We start from the raw sequence: 22,088 nt of genomic DNA, 5'->3' as shown, positions 1-22,088 counted from the left end.
GACAGCCTGCTTAACATCACACCACAGATTTTCAATAATATTCAAGTCTGGGGACTGAGATGGCCGTTCCAGAACATTGTACTTGTTCCTCTGCACGAATGCCTTAGTAGATTTTGAGCAGTGTTTAGGGTCGTTGTCTTGTTGAAAAATCCAGCAACTTCACCTTTGTCATTGATTCATGAACATTGTTCTCAAGAATGTGCTAATATTGACTGGAATCCATGTGACCCTCAACTTTAACAAGATTCCCAGTACCTGCACTGGCCACACAGCATAATGGGACCACCTCCAAATTTTACTGTAGGTAGCAAGTGTTTTTCTTGGAATGCTGTGTTCTTTTTCAGCCATGCATACCGCCCCTTGTTATGCCCAAATAACTCAATTTTAGTTTCATCAGTCCACAGCACCTTATTCCAAAATGAAGCTGGCTTGTCCACATGTGCTTTACCATACCTCTGTTTGTGGCATGTATGCAGAAAAGGCTTCCTCTGCATTACAAAATCATACAGCATCTTCTTGTGCAAAATGTGCTGTATAGTTGAATAATGCACAAAGACTATCTGCAGCAAGATCATGTTGTAGGTCTTTGCAGCACTTCTGTGGGTTAACTATGACTGTTCTCACCATCCTTTGCATCAGCTTATTTGAGATTTTTCTTGGCCTGCCACTTTGGGCTTTAACTAGTACTGTGCCTGCGGTCTTCCATTTCCTCACTATGTTCCTCACAGTGAAAACTGACAGCTGAAATCTCTGAGACAGCTTTTTGTATCCTTCCCCTAAACCATGATGTTGAACAATCTGTTTTCAGATCATTTGAGAGTTGTTTAGAGGCTCCCATGTTGCCACTCATTAGAAGAGAAGCAAAGAGGGGAAACATTTGCAAATGGCCACCTTAAATACCCTTTCTCATGATTGGATTTACCTGTGTAAGGAGGTCAAGGGTCAATGAGCTTACTAAACCAACTTTGTGTTCCAATAATGAGTGCTAAATGTATTCAAATCAATAAAATGACAAGGGTGCCCAAATTTATGCACCTGCCTAATTTTGTTTAAATAATTATTGCACACTTTTTGTAAATACTAGAAACTTCATTTCACTTCTCAAATATCAGTGTGTTCATCTGCTACATGATATATTTAACTTAAATTTCTGATCCAGACAACAGTGGTTTTTAAAGGAAAATCATGACCATTATCAGGGGTGCCCAAACCTTTGCACACAACTGTATATGCACTCCCCAAGTACCAGTATGCAAACTGTAACACAATCCAAATCCTTCCCCTGCAATGACTTGCTCCTGCTCTTCTTTGTCCTCATGCTGTCACTGTCACTGTTTCCCTCCATCTCATTTGTTGAGCTGTATCCAAACAATTCACCGAGTACACCAACGCTCTGTTGTAATTAAAAATGGAATACCACTTCGTCAAATCCCACAGGGAGCAATTGTGATAAGATTTTGCAAACATTTAGTCTTCATTGTTTACATGTACGTCAAATTTGTGATTTGATGATCAAGATTTTATTGAATTTAGATATGAGAAGACTATGTCAAGATGTCTGGCCACAGCTTTATATTCCATGTGAATGTTGAAATAAATACAGGTCAGCTAGACATCACCTCTCGTAATGTGTGTGTGTGTGTGTGTGTGTGTGTGTGTGTGTGTGTGTGTGTGTGTGTGTGTGTGTGTGTGTGTGTGTGTGTGTGTGTGTGTGTGTGTGTGTGTGTGTGTGTGTGTGTGTGTGTGTGTGTGTGTGTCCAGGTATGCAGCAGCAGTGCAGGATGGCTCTCAGTACTTTGTCCTGCTCATCATCACAGACGGCGTCATATCAGACATGTCCCAGACGAAGGAGGCCATTGTCAGTGTAAGGAAGGGGAGAGGAAGAAACATCATGTTATTATTCATTAGCTATATTGGAAATGCTGTTGAAAATAACAAATTGTGTTCTCAAGGTTTTGGCCATATGCAGTCAGGTCCATAGATATTTGGACAGCGACAGTTTGTCTCTGAGATCAAAGGTTCTAAAAACACTCTGGACTCACATACCATTCCAACTCATTGTACAAGCTTTGCTTAATTTATTTACCACCCTTGAAGAATGTCATCTACCTATTTTATAAAAACTACCCAATCTAGAGCTCATGGATCCCCACGGGCAACACGCTAGTATGCTTATTCCTCTTAAAGAGACATTTTTTACAGGTGTGACTTGTACTCTGGTGAGACTCCAGAAAAAGCAATTCAATTCAAGCAGTTTAACAAAAACATCACATCAACGGTTTACGAATTACAGCCATTTTTGTACACAGCCCCTCCAATTTCAGAGGCTATAAGTAACTGGACAAACTATCTATCTATTCATTTTCTCTGCCCACTTACTCCGATTAAGGGTAACAATAGGGCTGGAGTCAATCCCAGCAGTCTTAAGGGGTGAGGCGGGATAGACCCTGGACAAGGCATCAGTCTGTCACAGGGCCACATATAGACAAACACATTCACATCCACACACACCTAAAGACAATTTAAAGTTTCCAGTCCACCTAACCTGCATGTCTTTGGATGTGGGATGAAGCCGGACCACTAAGTCACCGTGCTGCCTTGTACAAAATAAATCTAAGATTTATTGTTCATATAAATCATCACTTTTACAGCCATTTAGACTTTAGACAAGTTAGTGGATGGATACATAAATATTTCCAAGTCAGTGAATATGTGTTAGACTTCATTTACATCAGTCATTTAGAAATACAAACAGGGTGGTACTGTATGGAAAATCTGTGAGAAGTCAATAGTTGTCAACATAACTGGGTGACTGTGCTGGAAGGAAACGAGTGAGGGAAGCCACCAAGACACCTAGTCAACTCTGAAGGAGTTATTGGCTTCTGTGGTTGCAGTTTGTGAAACTGTGCATCACCAGTCTGTTGCATCACCAGATATACAGCTTCATGATGAAGTGGTAAAGAGGATTTTCTTGAAAAGAACATGTGAAATTTCAGCTGCTGTTTGTTAGAAGTCACATGGGATACCAGAGCCAAGATTTGATCAGTTTTCCTTATCTGTTTTCGTGAAGTTCTCACTAGGGATGCAACAGGCAAATGGTGGACTATTCCCAGTGATTCCACTTACATTCACAGGAGTCTGTTAATTCTTTCAGAGCTGTCATGGGTGAGTTGGTGGCTTCCCTCATTCATCTCCTTCCAGCACGGTGACTCGGTTTTTGAGTACTACCTACATGGCACAGATTTACAGAGCTAGGACGAAGTCACCATCAAGTCATTCTCAAGTCTTGAATCAGCAAGTCCCAAGCCAAGTCTCAAGTCATAATGACCAGCAATTGTTTGCAAGCTGACTTGAGACTTGCAGATTGCAGAGAATGATTTAACAGTGACTTCATCCCACCTCTGCAGACTTATCATACTGGTTTTCATTTTGTCCCAGCTTTTTCTGATTTTGGGTTGTGTAACAACAACAATAAACTTTATTTGTTCAAAGTAGTTTTGCAATTGAAAACAAGATATTCAAAAATAAGATTACACTGAAATCAAATCATTATAAAAACAAAAATAAAAGTATACACAATAAGTAGGTCTCTTTGGCTGCTCCCTCGTTTTCACTCAGGGTCACCACAGCAGATCTGAGGGAGATCTCCATGTTGATTTGGCACAAGTTTTATGCCAGATGCCCTTCCTGATACAACTCCATATTACATAATTAACATAAAATCAATCATTCTCAGTTTACAATCTCAAAGTCAGAAATTTAATCAGAATCATTCTCATTTAATTACCAGACCCGACTGAGTTGGCGAGTCTCAAAAAATGAGTGACCATGGAAGAAGGAGACTAGAGAGTGATGCTTTTGTCTGTTGCATCCCCAGTTGTACAGGTTCATGGTGGAATAACACAGCGAAAGATTTTCTTTAAAAGAATCCATGAAATTTCAGATGTAGTTAGTCAGAAGACATATTAAAGACTTGAGCCTAAAGTTGTTCTATATTTTTGTTTTACAAATATTGCATCGCTGTCCAACTACTTATGGACCTGACTGTATGTTTGAATCCTCATGCAACAGTGGAACAACAGTCATTGTTATGACTTTTTTTAAAATGTGTGTTTACACTGGATGGTATCATGAATATTGTATCAAAAATGATGTCACATTTCATTGTGTATAAAAGGAGGAAACAACTTTGAAGCGTTTCGACAGCTGTTAAATTGAAATATTGGCTACGGTGTCTTTGATCAACTTCAACACTCCTTCACGGAAACATGTCACAGGTGTTCCTTGTGGTTGTCATTCCAGTTTATAAAACTGAAGGTTATTTAGCAGTAGCAGTTGTGCAGCCTGTAAAATTAACATACAGATTGCACAACATACTCAAGCTTAAGGGCCCCTTCACACATAGTGCGAATACATACAACTCAGGGCGACTCACGGTGGTAGAGCTCATATGAGTGCACCACGAAACATTGCGCTGACAGGCAGGCATGCACGATGCCAGTGCGATGGTTCATGCATGCGATGGTGTCTTTCGAGCAGGACCACAGTGCGAGCTGCTGCAGCTGCTCACACTGTGGTCCATGGGATGAGGTGCACCACATCACGCTGCTGATGTGGAGGAAAATAAAATAAAAAACAGCTGTATAACTAGGGAACATCACTGGGTTGATATAAATAATACATAAAAGGGGACATAATAGAAGGAATCGAGATGACATCACACAGTGACATCACACGCCGGGCGGGGCCACACCGGTAGCCAGAAAACTCTTAATGCATCCACTGACTGTGTGCACTCGGTGATCCATCACACGCTGACAGATCAGCGCCGTGCATAAAAACACATCACATCCAGATGGATGAGTCTGTTTGAAAAATTTTCACTTTGCAGCATTTAGTCTCAAGGATCAGATGTGGTGTGGCTCAGAATTGCGTCCGGTACAGGTGGAAGATGGAGTGAGCTCATGTGATTCCATAGAAATTGTTGTGAAGGTGTCGTAACACGGACCCACAACAGGGGGCGCAAATGAACGGACAATGGATAAGAAAAGGAGTAACAATTTAATGTTGTGAAGGCACACAACGGAATACAGACAGAAAAATAATGGATGCCAATTGTACACAAGAGGACTGTGGGCAGGCTCGAAGATAGGAGACCTCTGATGATCGAAGAGCCGGGGCCCACACCGCTTCCACCACCAACGGCCTGAAGAACACCGGAGCCGCCAAGTCCTGAGTCCCCAGGTGGTCTCTGTCCTCCGTTGTCGGCCCTGGTACTGCTGGCAGACAAGAAACAGATGACGGTGAGTGTGAGTCCTCACACCCAGCAACCTTTACACACAATTCCTCCGGGAGGGAAAACCTCCACCTCCAGATACGGTGTCTCTCGTGCAGCTCCTGTTTGTCCCTCTTCTGGATGGAGTGAGAGACGAAGACCGTCGTCTTCTCACTATCCGCCAATCCAATCTCCAACAGACTTTACAGGTATACGGCTGCACACAGATCACAATTTGAAAAACACTCAGAGAATACAGCAGAGAAGATTACCTCTAGTGGTAGATGATTTCTCGGCGAGGAGGTGGAGTTGTAATCCGCTTCTTATGAGGTGGTTGATGAGAGACAGCTGGTGTGGTTGACAAGTGACAGCTGTCACCTCCAATGGCTCCGGTGCCCTCTCATGCTTGAAGCCCGCACTCCAAGCAGGGCGCCGACTGGTGGTGGTGGGCCAGCAGTACCTCCTCTTCAGCGGCCCACACAACAGAAATTGATGGTTCCAACACATCACATTAAAAACAAACCTGCCCTTCTGTATTTATTTTTTTTTTCCTTTGGTTTTCTTTGTGCAGGTCCACATTTAGGCGATAAGCTGTGACTGAAGTTAGTTTAACGCGCAAAAGAGCGATTTTGCAGACAAACGGATGAACACAAAGTATAAACTTGGACTCACCAGCGTCAAAATGACTGTAAGCCATGGAAGGAATAAAACCAGCGAGAAGAAACAGAGGCGACTGTCCAAGAACCCAGGGTTCAGTTCTAGCCGGTCTGGTGGCTTTCAGGTGGTTAAAAAGTATAAATGTATGAATCTGATGTTCCCATCAGTCCTGTAAAATCCTCTTTCCATGATTAGTGCTATGTAATTCTTACATTACACACACACTATATATATATATATATATATATATATATATATATATATATATATATATATATATATATATATATATATATATATATATACGAGGTCTGTCCATAAAGTATAGGTCCTTTTTATTTTTTTCAAAAACTATATGGATTTCATTCATATGTTTTTACATCAGACATGCTTGAACCCTCGTGCGCATGCGTGAGTTTTTCCACGCCTGTCGGTGACGTCATTCGCCTGTGAGCACTCCTTGTGGGAGGAGTCGTCCAGCCCCTCGTCAGAATTCCTTTGTCTGAGAAGTTGCTGAGAGACTGGTGCTTTGTTTGATCAAACTTTTTTCTAAACCTGTGAGACACATCGAAGTGGACATGGTTCGAAAAATTAAGCTGGTTTTCAGTGAAAATTTTAACGGCTGATGAGAGATTTTGAGGTGATACTGTCGCTTTAAGGACTTCCCACAGTGCGAGACGTCACACAGCGCTCTCAGGCAGCGCCATCAGCCTGTTTCAAGCTGAAAACCTCCACATTTCAGGCTCTATTGATCCAGGACGTCGTGAGAGAACAGAGAAGTTTCAGAAGAAGTCGGTTTCAGCATTTTATCCGGATATTCCACTGTTAAAGGAGATTTTTTTTTAATGAAAGACGTGCGGACGGATTGCAGCGTCGGCTCGCAGCCGCCGCGACGCTCCGCCACAGGAAAAACACCTCTGTTGGAAGCCTTAAGGACAAGTTGGAACATGTCCAGCTGTTAAACAATTTCTCATATACTCACTCCACTGAAAGCCATCAAAAGCCGCCTGGATTTTACAAATGGTTATCAACACGGAGGTGTTTTTCCTGTGCCGCCGCACCGCGCCGGCTGCGTCCCGACGCGCGGACCCGTCCGCACGTCTTTCATTAAAAAAATCTCCTTTAACAGTGGAATATCCGGATAAAATGCTGAAACCGACTTCTTCTGAAACTTCTCTGTTCTCTCACGACGTCCTGGATCAATAGAGCCTGAAATGTGGAGGTTTTCAGCTTTAAACAGGCTGATGATGCCGCCTGAGAGCGCAGCGCGACGTCTCGCACCGTGGGAAGTCCTTAAAGCGACAGTGTCACCTCAAAATCTCTCATCAGCCGTTAAAATTTTCACTGAAAACCAGCTTAATTTTTCGAACCGTGTCCACTTCGATGTGTCTCACAGGTTTAGAAAAAATTTTGATCAAACAAAGTGCCAGTCTCTCAGTCTCTCAACACTTTACTGTTGTGAAGAAGCACAACCAACACGGCGAATAACAATTGTAGGCAAGTAGTCAATTCACAAAAAAATGTGTCACGTGGGCAGGCTCGAAGATAAGAGACGTCCGTCCAAAGCAGAACCGGAACCACACAATTTCCTCTGCCACCGAACCCCGGGAATACTGGAGCCGCCACGTCCCGAACACCCAGGTGGCCACTGCCTCCGCTTGTCGGATCTGGTACTGCTGGCGAGGAACAAAAACAGTTAGATGTGGGTGCATGTGCACCCAGCAACACGTATGGTGGGAAAACCACCTCCACCTCTCGTCGAAAAAAAGAAACAGAATATCTGCTGTCCAACACACACAAGCAATAGATATTCCTGTCAGAACACAGTCAGCTGAGATCGTTACCTCCCTGGTAGAGCGATATCTCGGCAAAGAAGTGGAGATGACGTCTTGCAGATATACCGCTGCGGATCAGATGATTGGTCGTAGGTGACAGCTGTCACCCCGGCTGCTCCTGTGAGATGGCAGCGCCCTCTGGTGCCTGGAGCCCGCACTCCAGGCAGGGTGCCCTCTGGTGGTGGTGGGCCAGCAGTACCTCCTCTTCAGCGGCCCACACAACAGGACCCCCCCCCTCAACGGGCGCCTCCTGGCGCCCGACCAGGCTTGTCCGGGTGGCGGTGGTAGAAATCGGCCAGGAGGGCCGGGTCCAGGATGAAGCTCCTCTTCACCCAGGAGCGTTCTTCGGGGCCGTACCCCTGCCAGTCCACCAAATACTGGAAGCCCAGGCCCATCCTTCGGACATCCAAGAGCCGGCGCACAGTCCAAGCCGGCTCGCCATCGATGATCCGGGCAGGAGGTGGTGCCGGACCCGGAGTACAGAGGGGTGAGGTGTGATGTGGCTTAATCCGGGACACATGGAAAACGGGATGGATCCGCAGTGAGGCCGGAAGCTGAAGCCTCACTGCGGCTGGACTGATGACTTTGAGGATTTTAAATGGACCGATATACCGATCCTGCAGTTTAGGGGAGACCACTTGGAGGGGAATGTCCTTTGTTGACAAACACACTTCCTGCCCTGGCCGATACGTAGGGGCCGGGGTCCGCCGACGGTCTGCATGGGCTTTCGTCCTCATCCGGGCCCTCAGCAAAGCAGAACGGGCGGCACGCCACACCCGACGGCACTTCCGCAGGTGGGCCTGGACCGAGGGCACACCGACCTCTCCCTCCACCACCGGAAACAAAGAAGGCTGGTACCCCAGACACACCTCAAAAGGGGAGAGGCCGGTGGCTGACGACACCTGGCTGTTATGGGCATACTCGATCCAGGCCAAATGGGTACTCCAGGCCGCCGGGTGCACGGCCGTCACGCAACGCAGGGCCTGTTCCACCTCCTGATTGGCCCGTTCTGCTTGCCCGTTGGTCTGGGGATGATACCCGGATGAGAGACTCACCGTGGCCCCCAGTTCCCGGCAGAAGCACCTCCAGACTTGCGAGGAGAACTGGGGACCGCGATCGGAGACGATGTCTGTTGGAATCCCATGCAGCCGGACGACGTGGTGGACCAGGAGGTCCGCTGTCTCCTGGGCAGTCGGGAGCTTCGGGAGGGCCACGAAGTGGGCCGCCTTGGAGAATCGGTCCACTATCGTGAGGATGGTGGTGTTGCCCTGGGACGGTGGGAGGCCCGTGACAAAATCCAGGCCGATGTGGGACCAGGGGCGATGAGGCACGGGTAGCGGCTGGAGCAGTCCCGAAGCCCTGCGATGATCAGCCTTGCCCCTGGCGCAGGTGGTGCAGGCCTGGATATAATCCCGGACGTCGGCCTCTAGGGACGCCCACCAGAAGCGCTGCCGGACAACTGCCACGGTTCTTCGCACCCCTGGATGACAGGAGAGCTTGGAGCCGTGACAGAAGTCCAGGACTGCAGCCCTAGCCTCTGGTGGGACGTAGAGTCTGTTCTTCGGCCCAGTTCCGGGGTCTGGGCTTCGTGCCAGGGCCTCCCGGACGGTTCTTTCTACGTCCCAGGTGAGGGTGGCCACGATAGTGGACTCCGGGATGATGGGATCCGGTGGATCCGACAACTCCGCTTTGACTTCATCTTCATGTACCCGGGACAAAGCATCCGATCTCTGGTTTTTGGTCCCGGGACGGTAGGTGATCCGGAAGTCAAAACGGCCGAAGAACAGTGACCAGCGGGCTTGCCTGGGGTTCAGCCGCTTGGCGGTCCTGATATACTCCAGGTTCCGGTGGTCAGTGAAAACCGTGAATGGCACGGACGTTCCCTCCAACAGATGTCTCCACTCTTCAAGAGCCTCTTTCACCGCAAGGAGTTCTCGATTGCCGACGTCATAGTTCCGTTCGGCCGGGGTCAACCTGCGGGAAAAATAGGCACACGGGTGAAGGACCTTATCGGTCTTCCCGCTCTGGGAAAGCACAGCTCCTATCCCTGAGTCCGAGGCATCCACTTCAACCACTAACTGGCGACTAGGATCGGGCAGCACCAGAACGGGTGCAGACGAGAAGCGCCATTTCAACTCCTTGAACGCGGCATCGTAACGATCCGACCAGGTGAAGGGGACTTTTGGTGAGGTCAGGGCTGTCAGGGGGCTAACTACCTGACTGTAGCCCTTAATGAACCTCCTGTAGAAATTAGCAAAGCCGAGGAACTGTTGCAGCTTCCTACGGCTGGTGGGTTGGGGCCAGTCTCTCACCGCCGCGACCTTGGCCGGATCAGGAGCGACGGAGTTAGGGGAGATGATAAACCCCAGGAAGGACAAAGAAGTGCAGTGGAACTCGCACTTCTCGCCCTTCACAAACAGCCGGTTCTCCAACAACCGCTGCAGGACCTGACGTACATGCCGGACCTGAGTCTCAGGATCCGGAGAAAAGATGAGTATATCGTCCAGATATACGAAGACGAATCGGTGCAGGAAATCCCGCAAGACATCATTAACCAATGCTTGGAACGTCGCGGGGGCGTTTGTAAGACCGAACGGCATGACCAGGTACTCAAAGTGACCTAAGGGGGTGTTAAATGCCGTCTTCCACTCGTCTCCCTTCCGGATCCGAACCAGGTGATACGCATTTCTAAGATCCAGCTTAGTGAACATTTGGGCTCCATGCAGGGGCGTGAACACTGAATCCAACAAGGGCAATGGGTATCGGTTACGAACCGTGATTTCGTTCAGCCCCCTGTAATCAATGCATGGACGTAGTCCGCCATCCTTTTTCCCCACAAAAAAGAAACCTGCACCCATCGGGGAGGTGGAATTCCGGATCAACCCGGCAGCTAAAGAGTCCCGGATGTAGGTCTCCATTGATTCGCGCTCAGGTCGTGAGAGGTTGTACAGCCTGCTGGATGGGAACTCAACGCCTGGAACCAAATCAATGGCACAATCGTACGGGCGGTGCGGGGGAAGGGTGAGCGCCAGATCCTTGCTGAACACGTCCACAAGGTCATGGTACTCCACCGGCACTGTCCCGAGATTGGGCGGGACTCTGACCTCCTCCTTAGCCTGTGAACCGGGAGGAACCGAGGAACCTAAACATACCCGATGGCAGGTCTCGCTCCACTGAACCACTACCCCGGACGGCCAATCGATCCGGGGATTGTGTTTTAACATCCAGGGGAACCCTAGAATCACGCGGGAGGTGGCAGGAGTCACAAAAAACCCAATCTCCTCTCGGTGGTTCCCTGACACCACCAGAGTTACTGGAGGTGTCTTATGTGTGATTAAAGGGAGTAGGGAGCCATCTAGTGCCCGTACTTGCACAGGTGAAGTAAGTGCCACCAGAGGGAGCCCTGCCTCCCTGGCCCATTTGCTGTCTAGCAAATTCCCTTCAGAACCCGTGTCCACCAGTGCTGGGGCCTGAAGGGTTAAATCCTCATAAAGGATTGTAACCGGGAGTCGTGTGGCAATATGGGTGTGTCCCACGTGAATGTCTTGGCCCACCCCTAGCCCAGTTTCTAGGGGCGGGCGTTGGTGTTTAACCGCTCAGGGCAGTCCCTCACTTGATGCTCTATCGAGCCACAAACAAAGCACGCTCCGCGGACCAGCCTCCTCTGTCTATCCGGTGGTCTAAATGTGGCCCTGCTCATGTCCATAGCTTCATCAGCAGGGGGAGCTGTAACCACATGGAGCGTAGAGGCCGTGGAGCATGGGGAAGGCGGAACTTGGTTGGAACCGGAAGGGAGAGGGACGGCGCATGCCCGGCCACGCCCTTCGTCTCGTTCCCGACGGCGTTCTTCTAACCGATTGTCTAATCATATAAGCAGATCAATAAGCCCGTCTAAATCCTGCGGTTCGTCCTTAGCCACCAGGTGCTCCTTCAGGACCAACGACAGTCCGTTTACGAAGGCGGCACGGAGGGCAGTGCTATTCCAGCCGGACCTTGCCGCCGCGATCCGGAAGTCGACTGCATAAGCAGCTGCGCTCCGGCGCCCCTGTCTCATTGACAGCAGCACGGCTGAAGCGGTCTCTCCTCTATTTGGGTGGTCGAACACTGTTCTGAACTCCCTCACAAACCCATCATATGTCTGAAGGAGCCATGAATTTTGCTCCCAGAGCGCTGTAGCCCAAGCGCGTGCCTCACCGCGAAGCAGAGTTATAACATAAGCTATCTTGCTAGCATCAGTCGCGTACATGACGGGACGTTGTGCGAAGACGAGCGAACACTGCATAAGAAAGTCCGCGCACGTCTCCACACAACCCCCGTACGGCTCTGGAGGGCTTATGTATGCTTCAGGGGAAGGTGGGAGGGGTCGTGGAACGACCTGTGGAATGTCAACATTGCGCACAGGATCGACAGGAGGGAGAGCCGCAGCGGCGCCCTGAGGGCACGCTTCCACCTGAGCGGCAAGAGCCTCCACCCTGCGGTTAAGGAGGACGTTCTGCTCGGTCATTAGATCCAACCGAGCCGTAAAGGCGGTGAGGATTCGCTGCAACTCACCGATCATTCCTCCTGCAGACGCCTGTGCGCCCTGTTCTTCCATTGGCCGTTCAACAGCCGGTTGACGCCCCTCGGGGTCCACCAGGATGGCCGAGATATCCTGTTGTGAAAGTGTAGGAACACGGACCCACAACAGGGGCGCAAATGAACGGACAATGGAGGAAGTCAAATAACAACACTTTACTGTTATGAAGAAGCACAACCAACACGGCGAATAACAATTGTAGGCAAGTAGTCAATTCACAAAAAATGTGTCACGTGGGCAGGCTCGAAAATAAGAGACGTCCGTCCAAAGCAGAACCGGAACCACACGATTTCCTCTGCCACCGAACCCCGGGAATACTGGAGCCGCCAAGTCCCGAACACCCAGGTGGCCACTGCCTCCGCTTGTCGGATCTGGTACTGCTGGCGAGGAACAAAAACAGTTAGATGTGGGTGCGTGTGCACCCAGCAACACGTATGGTGGGAAAACCACCTCCACCTCTCGTCGAAAAAAAGAAACAGAATATCTGCTGTCCAACACACACAACCAATAGATATTCCTGTCAGAACACAGTCAGCTGAGATCGTTACCTCCCTGGTAGAGCGATATCTCGGCAAAGAAGTGGAGATGACGTCTTGCAGATATACCGCTGCGGATCAGATGATTGGTAACAGCTGTCGTAGGTGACAGCTGTCACCCCGGCTGCTCCTGTGAGATGGCAGTGCCCTCTGGTGCCTGGAGCCCGCACTCCAGGCAGGGTGCCCTCTGGTGGTGGTGGGCCAGCAGTACCTCCTCTTCAGCGGCCCACACAACAATATATATATATATTATATGCTCTCAAATTGTTATGGATAGGCTGAATTTGTGTTTGTTTTATTTTTGGAGAGTCATGTGATCCACACAAGTGTATGTAATGTGCGGGTGTATACAATTAAAGCTGCCACCTCCTTGCCAACGCTGGTTATATATATAAAAAAAATGCCACTCACAGGATTTGAACTCACATGTGCTGATTACCAGTGTTGTGAAAGTAACTTTGACAAGTTACTTTTTTAGTTACTTTTTTAGTTGCTTTATACAGTTGCTTTATGCAGTTACTTCATTAGCAGCTTTATGCAATTACTTTACAATTACTGCCGAAAACTTACAACTAATAAGTAATGTAACTAATAAGGTAAAGAGTAATGTAACTTGGTTACTCGTAAGATTGAGCAATCAGCAAAGTAACTAATAGTTACTTTTCTGAGTACTAAATCTTAAAAATAACCAAATTAGATTATGAGTAACTTTATTAATTACATTCAGCAGCTGCCAACAAGGTGTCCGCAGCTGCTAATGAACTAACTGCATGAAGTAACTGTAAAGTATATCTGTATAAATTAACTAATGAAGTAACTTTCCAAAGTTACTTTACCCAACACTGCTGATTACCAGACAGAAACTTTACCACTGTGCTACAATCACTGTCTTGTAAAATGTGAAATGTCTAAAATGAACAAGCAGATAAATGTATTTTCTAAAAAAAGGGGGAAAAAAAGGAAAAAATGCACTGTGATAACTGACCAAACATGTTTGGTACGGCATATTTCTGCTGATACATGACTGAAAGTGGTGTATTTGTCGTACTGTTGGGTTGTCCTGGTCCTGCAGCACGATGCTCACAGCCCTCACGCGTGTCCTGTCAGACGTGACATTCAGATCACCTGCTGCGTGTCCACGCAAGCACACACATGCGCGTGTGTCCATCTAAATGCTGTGCTGCCACGCCCCCTGTCCTGTCAGCGCACAGACCAAGATGTCACACTGTGATCAAATGAGAGATGCCTTGCCTGTTTTTGGGGGGTGCAAACCACAGGCACACATGTGTTGTAGGGGGAGCCGACACTCTGGCATACCACATGTGCACTCTGCAACTTCACACTCGTGGGGCACTTAGACAAATTTCACCGCCAGCTCAACAGTGATCATCTGCTGACTGTTTTTGTGCTAACAGTGTGAATGGCCACACATTTTCTAAGTGCCAAACGAGCGGTGTTAGATGTGCATGCGTGTCACCTCGAATTTGTCCGACACCTGCCGCGAGAGGGATCGATGGGCTCGCACAGCGCACACTCTGTCTTTCAGCCGCTGGTGTGTGCAAATAGTTGTAGCAACAGGTGTACGAGGCACCTACGATTTTACACATTTTGCACATGATTTCTGCTTCATGCGCACCTTATGCACAAATCATCCAAATTCGCATTATGTGTGAAGGGGACCTAAGTGGCATTCATGCAATCTAACTGCTTGTTTTACAACAGACTATTGATTATCTTAATAAATGCACCAAAAACAGCTACTGCAAATATCCTACACTTTTAAAAAATACATAAAAATCTGTTTGTTTTTTTTATTTAAAAAAATACAGCTGTGGTCACCAGAATAATTCTGTAAAAACAATAGCAAAAGAATATACACTCAACAAAAGTATAAACGCAACACTTTTGGTTTTGCTCCCATTTTGTATGAGATGAACTCAAAGATCTAAAACTTTTTCCACATACACAATATCACCATTTCCCTCAAATATTGTTCACAAACCAGTCTAAATCTGTGATAGTGAGCACTTCTCCTTTGCTGAGATAATCCATCCCACCTCACAGGTGTGCCATATCAAGATGCTGATTAGACACCATAATTAGTGCACAGGTGTGCCTTAGACTGCCCACAATAAAAGGCCACTCTGAAAGGTACAGTTTTGTTTTATTGGGGGGGGATACCAGTCAGTATCTGGTGTGACCACCATTTGCCTCATGCAGTGCAACACATCTCCTTCGCATAGAGTTGATCAGGTTGTCAATTGTGGCCTGTGGAATGTTGGTCCACTCCTCTTCAATGGCTGTGCGAAGTTGCTGGATATTGGCAGGAACTGGTACACGCTGTCGTATATGCTGGTCCAGAGCCTCCCAAACATGCTCAATGGGTGACATGTCCGGTGAGTATGCCGGCCATGCAAGAACTGGGACATTTTCAGCTTCCAAGAATTGTGTACAGATCCTTGCAACATGGGGCCGTGCATTATCCTGCTGCAACATGAGGTGATGTTCTTGGATGGCACAACAATGGGCCTCAGGATCTTGTCACGGTATCTCTGTGCATTCAAAATGCCATCAATAAAATGCACCTGTGTTCTTCGTCCATAACAGACACCTGCCCATACCATAACCCCACCGCCACTATGGGCCACTCGATCCACAACATTGACATCAGAAAACCGCCCACCCACACGATGCCACACACGCTGTCTGCCATCTGCCCTGGACAGTGTGAACCAGGATTCATCCGTGAAGAGAACACCTCTCCAACGTCTTGGGCTGGTGTGGTTACACGTGGTCTGCGGTTGTGAGGCTGGTTGGATGTACTGCCAAATTCTCTGAAACGCCTTTGGAGACGGCTTATGGTAGAGAAATGAACATTCAATACATGAGCAACAGCTCTGGTTGACATTCCTACTGTCAACATGCCAATTGCACGCTCCCTCAAATCTTGCGACATCTGTAGCATTGTGCTGTGTGATAAAACTGCACCTTTCAGAGTGGCCTTTTATTGTGGGCAGTCTAAGGCACACCTGTGCACTAATCATGGTGTCTAATCATCATCTTGATATGGCACACCTGTGAGGTGGGATGGATTATCTCAGCAAAGGAGAAGTGCTCACTATCACAGATTTAGACTGGTTTGTGAACAATATTTGAGGGAAATGGTGATATTGTGTATGTGGAAAAAGTTTTAGATCTTTGAGTTCATCTCATATAAAATGGGAGCAAAACCAAAAGTGTTGCGTTTATATTTTTGCTGAGTGTAAGAATATGTAAATGCCTTGACAGAACAACCTGTAAATTTTACTGGATAAAGCTGTTGTAGTTTTAAAAATTTACATTTTAAACCACTCACTCACCGCTTACTCCAAATAAGGGTCACGGGGGGCTGCAACCTGTCTCAGCAATCATGCAGCGTGAGGCAGGGTACACCTTGGACAGGATGCCAGTTTGACACAGGGCCACATGTTGACAAACAAACATATTCACAGCCGCATGCACACCTACAGACAATTTAAAGTTTATAATTCACCTAACCTGCAAGTCTTTGGATGTGGGAGGAAGCCAGAGCACCCGGGAAACAATCCTATGACCTTCTTGCTGTGAGGCAACAGTGCTAACCACTAAGTCACCGTGCTGCCCTAAAAAGCAATTAATAATAAATAAATAATGGAAAAGTACTGTATTCGTGTAAGGGCAGCACGGTGGCTTAGTGGTTAGCACTGTTGCCTCACAGCGAGAAGGTTATGGGTTCAATTCTCGCCTGTGGCCTTTCTGTGTGGAGTTTTCATGTTCTCTCCATGTTTGCGTGGGTTTCCTCCGGGTGCTCTGGTTTCCTCCCACATCCAAAGACATGCGGGTTAGGTGAATTGGAATCTTTTAATTGTCTGTAGGTGTGCGAGTGGGTGTGATTGTGTTTTTTTGTCTGTTTGTGGCCCTGTGACAGACTGGCGTCCTGTCCTGGGTGTACCCTGCGTCGCGTTCTGTGACTGCTGGGATTGGCTCCAGCTCCCCGTGACCCTTAATTGGACTGAAGCCCATTTCACACCGGGGCTGCTCCCAGTTGCTTCCTGTGGCGTCATGACGATGCAGGAATTTCTGCTTCAGGTGCGCGCATCAGGGGGCAGAGAGGAGGTGAGAATGCAGCCTGCAGGTTCTCTGCACAGAGAAGTCAGAGTGCACAGCTTGGCTGCAGCCAGACTGTGCACTCTGATTCCTCTTCTACTTTATACAGTAGTGTGCAGAATAATAGTAGTGCTATGTGACTAAAAAGATTAATCCAGGTTTTGAGTATTTTTCTTATTGTTACATGGGAAACAAGGTACCAGTAGATTCAGTAGATTGCTAAAAAAGCAGTTTGAACATAATAGTTTTGACTTTGTAGCATCAACAGCAGATGCTACTATTGTTGAAAACACCCCGTTTTCTACTTTTTTTTTTACTAATAGCCCAATTTCATAGCCTTAAGAGTGTGCATATCAAATCAAATCAAATCAATTTTATTTATATAGCGCCAAATCACAACAAACAGTTGCCCCATGGCGCTTTATATTGTAAGGCAAAGCCATACAATAATTACGGAAAAACCCCAACGGTCAAAACGACACTTGGCGACAGTGGGAAGGAAAAACTCCCTTTTAACAGGAAGAAACCTCCAGCAGAACCAGGCTCAGGGAGGGGCAGTCTTCTGCTGGGACTGGTTGGGGCTGAGGGAGAGAACCAGGAAAAAGACATGCTGTGGAGGGGAGCAGAGATCAATCACTAATGATTAAATGCAGAGTGGTGCATACAGAGCAAAAAGAGAAAGAAACACTCAGTGCATCATGGGAACCCCCCAGCAGTCTAAGTCTATAGCAGCATAACTAAGGGATGGTTCAGGGTCACCTGATCCAGCCCTAACTATAAGCTTTTGACTCATTTAAACTAACATATTCATCCTGCTGTAACCAGGTTTCTGTAAGGCAGAATAAATCAATATGTTGATCAATTATTATATCATTTACTAACAGGGACTTAGAAGAGAGAGACCTAATGTTTAATAAACCACATTTAACTGTTTTAGTCTGTGGTGCAGTTGAAGGTGCTATATTATTTTTTCTTTTTGAATTTTTATGCTTAAATAAATTTTTACTGGTTATTGGTGGTCTGGGAGCAGGCACCGTCTCTCATGAATGCTTGGTCTTGTTGGATTTGTGAGAATCTACTGAATCTATTGGTACTTTGTTTTCCATGTAACAATAAGAAATATACTCAAAACCTGGATTAATCTTTTTAGTCACATAGCAGTACTATTATTCTGAACACTACTGTATTTTTTCTTGTGCCGAGCTACAGGTCTGCACTCTGAGTTCTGTTATAGATTATCTTTCCTCTTTTGACCGCGAGATGCATGCACGTGCGAGCAAACAATTTGCTCCAGGCCAGCACAGGAAGTTTGCCATGGGATATACCTGTTTTGGTTTTTCTAAGCACAACTCCAACTGTATGAGGTGAACGGGCCTCAGGCAACCTTGAGCTTCGGGTGTTCCACTTGGGAGGCAAACACACTGAGTGTTTACACCATGGTGCTGTAACACAAAAGGAACCTCTCAGAAAATATAATGAATTGTGCATCATATTTAGGGAATAACCCTGCTGTGTCTGATGATTTACGGACTTTCATGCTGGATTTTACAGTCGCAAATTGAATTTTAAAATGGGAATGGGATATTCCCAGTCCAATCCAATTCCATCGTTTGCACAGTTTATTTTTCTGTAAGTAGTTCAGTCTGTGAATTGTTGTGAAAGGGTGTGGTCAATCAATCAATCAATCAATCAATTTTTTTATATAGCGCCAAATCACAACAAACAGTTGCCCCAAAGCGCTTTATATTGTAAGGCAAGGCCATACAATAATTATGTAAAACCCCAACGGTCAAAACGACCCCCTGTGAGCAAGCACTTGGCTACAGTGGGAAGGAAAAACTCCCTTTTAACAGGAAGAAACCTCCAGCAGAACCAGGCTCAGGGAGGGGCAGTCATCTGCTGGGACTGGTTGGGGCTGAGGGAGAGAACCAGGAAAAAGACATGCTGTGGAGGGGAGCAGAGATTGATCACTAATGATTAAATGCAGAGTGGTGCATACAGAGCAAAAAGAGAAAGAAACAATGCATCATGGGAACCCCCCAGCAGTCTACGTCTATAGCAGCATAACTAAGGGATGGTTCAGGGTCACCTGATCCAGCCCTAACTATAAGCTTTAGCAAAAAGGAAAGTTTTAAGCCTAATCTTAAAAGTAGAGAGGGTGTCTGTCTCCCTGATCCGAATTGGGAGCTGGTTCCACAGGAGAGGAGCCTGAAAGCTGAAGGCTCTGCCTCCCATTCTACTCTTACAAACCCTAGGAACTACAAGTAAGCCTGCAGTCTGAGAGCGAAGCGCTCTATTGGGGTGATATGGTACTACGAGGTCCCTAAGATAAGATGGGACCTGATTATTCAAAACCTTATAAGTAAGAAGAAGAATTTTAAATTCTATTCTAGAATTAACAGGAAGCCAATGAAGAGAGGCCAATATGGGTGACATATGCTCTCTCCTTCTAGTCCCCGTCAGTACTCTAGCTGCAGCATTTTGAATTAACTGAAGGCTTTTCAGGGAACTTTTAGGACAACCTGATAATAATGAATTACAATAGTCCAGCCTAGAGGAAATAAATGCATGAATTAGTTTTTCAGCATCACTCTGAGACAAGACCTTTCTGATTTTAGAGATATTGCGTAAATGCAAAAAAGCAGTCCTACATATTTGTTTAATATGCCCTTTGAATGACATATCCTGATCAAAAATGACTCCAAGATTTCTCACAGTATTACTAGAGCTCAGGGTAATGCCATCCAGAGTAAGGATCTGGTTAGACACCATGTTTCTAAGATTTGTGGGGCCAAGTACAATAACTTCAGTTTTATCTGAGTTTAAAAGCAGGAAATTAGAGGTCATCCATGTCTTTATGTCTGTAAGACAATCCTGCAGTTTAGCTAATTGGTGTGTGTCCTCTGGCTTCATGGATAGATAAAGCTGGGTATCATCTGCGTAACAATGAAAATTTAAGCAATACCATCTAATAATACTGCCTAAGGGAAGCATGTATAAAGTGAATAAAATTGGTCCTAGCACAGAACCTTGTGGAACTCCATAATTAACTTTAGTCTGTGAAGAATATTCCCCATTTACATGAACAAATTGTAACCTATTAGACAAATATGATTCAAACCACCGCAGCGCAGTGCCTTTAATACCTATGGCATGCTCTAATCTCTGTAATAAAATTTTATGGTCAGCTCGTCAAAGCTTACCGTAGCAGCGTGTTCATGCCAAAATGGAAATTCTGTGAGCAGACCCACAGATTTCTCCATCTCATCAGCTGCATTGAGTTAAATCCACAGTAAATCCATCAATCAATCCAGTTTAATCCATTAAATCCACGTGTTTCGCATCGTCGTCCCTGCACTAGTTTCAATCGCTCTCAGCTGACAGTGCCATTAGTGACACCTGCACAGCGATGCGGTCAGGGGGCGGAGTAACACATCAAATGTGAAACGGATTTAATATTTTACCACCATCCATGCAATACTTTATTTATGGTCTGAAATCTCACACGATTAACCAATCAGATTTGCAGAAAAAAATGTAATCGGATTAGAATGTGCAATATCCACTGCCACTGAAATATCAACAGTTTTGTGCATACTTGAGTAGGCTAAATAGCAATAGGATAAAATGATTCTGCAGTTCATTCCCTTTTTCAGACTAATTGCTACTGTGTGACAGACTGGTGGTAGAAGCAGTTAGTGTGTTTGTTTCCCAAGGAGAATAAGCATTGCTTCAAGACTGCTCATACCCATTCCACTATTATAAAATTTATAATATTTTTTGCAAAGGTATTTACATATTAATACTATATTTTCTTTCTTTATTTGCAGAATTATACTGGCAAAACAATGGAATTTTCTGTTTTGGGGGGTTTTGTGGTTTGTTTGTTTGTTTTTTTGCTCAACATGGCAGGTGGCCGCCTTCCCTTTCCTTGGTCTTTCCTTGGTCTTTTCTCCCCTCCACTGCCTCTGCCTGCCGTGGGCACAGAACACCCAGCAGACTGGATTTAAAGGGAATTTGCGACTGTTAATCAAAACATTAGAACAGCCACACCTTCCTTTTAAGATCTTGCCTGCTGCTCTATCTCACTGCCTCCACTCTGTCTGCTGAAGCTTGCTGCCACATTACGTTTTTACCCTCCGCGGATCTTTGGTGAGTGAGGGCAAACTGCTCAGGTTAGATAAGTCTTTGCATATACTTATTCATGCTGTAAGGCAACTGCAAGAATGGCACAGAGAGCGGGAGTCTGCATGTGCACAACCCTTTTCCTGTGTGCTGATATCAACATCTGCAGCCAGATCCACAACATTCTCCAGATTCGGAACACTGGGTGTTCACGGAGGCGCCCATGCTAAGTTTTTGTCTGATTTAGTCGGGCATGAATATGCATCACACAATTTTTTTTACTAATTTATTTATTTATGATTTTGAATAGTTTAAGCTTGATTTCCAGTCCCATAATTAAACACTGGTGGAAATAACATGCCCTTAATCAAATGTCTGCACATCAACACCATTGTTCCAGTCTGTCACTGAAATGAGTACCTGAGCACAATTTTCTGGTGTAATTATTTTGAATCACGCTAGAGAAGTCCAGCAGTAACACAGCAGTATTCCTTATTAGCCATTTACTGTTGCAGTTGGTCTTCTGCACACGTTCTGTTATAACCTTGTAACCAAACAACGACCGCTGCCAACAACCGATTTGGTGGTGTTTCTTATACGCCAAAACTGCATTTACCACACTACAGAACTGCATTCGGTTCTGGATGGCAATCACCCAGGCAGACAGCTGGATTATCCTCACCTCTCAAGAGTAACCATCTGTCTGCTGCAGCCAGGTGACACGTGGGCATTCCCTTGATTTCAGGTAACAGCTACAGGGGGAAAACATGATGGCCATGGCATGGGCAAATACGTGCTGAAATTCACTGAATCAATTCATAACTTCTGCTTTTCTTCATAGAAAGGCAAAATTTAGAGGCTAACCAAAAATGCTAAACAACTAAGCAAACTGAACAGCGAATAGGAAAAAGAAATGCAGCTCGCAAATTGAAAGGCAAGTCACCCTTTAAATGTCTGAG

The 22,088-nt window shown here is 46.2% G+C and overlaps 1 protein-coding gene across 2 annotated transcripts in view; it reads left to right on the top strand.

The window, feature by feature from the left end:
- Window positions 1–22,088, top strand: part of cpne5b (copine Vb) — a 573,316-nt gene that overhangs the window by 518,049 nt on the left and 33,179 nt on the right. For both annotated transcript variants that reach the window (XM_034166971.1, XM_034166972.1), the window contains one exon: window positions 1,762–1,864. In XM_034166971.1, the coding sequence (XP_034022862.1) occupies window positions 1,762–1,864 (103 nt within the window). The remainder of the gene's footprint in view (window positions 1–1,761; window positions 1,865–22,088) is intronic.

Source organism: Thalassophryne amazonica, chromosome 3, assembly GCF_902500255.1.
Source record: "Thalassophryne amazonica chromosome 3, fThaAma1.1, whole genome shotgun sequence".
Taxonomy (NCBI): Eukaryota; Metazoa; Chordata; class Actinopteri; order Batrachoidiformes; family Batrachoididae; genus Thalassophryne; species Thalassophryne amazonica.
This window is presented reverse-complemented; position numbering and strand designations above follow the sequence as displayed.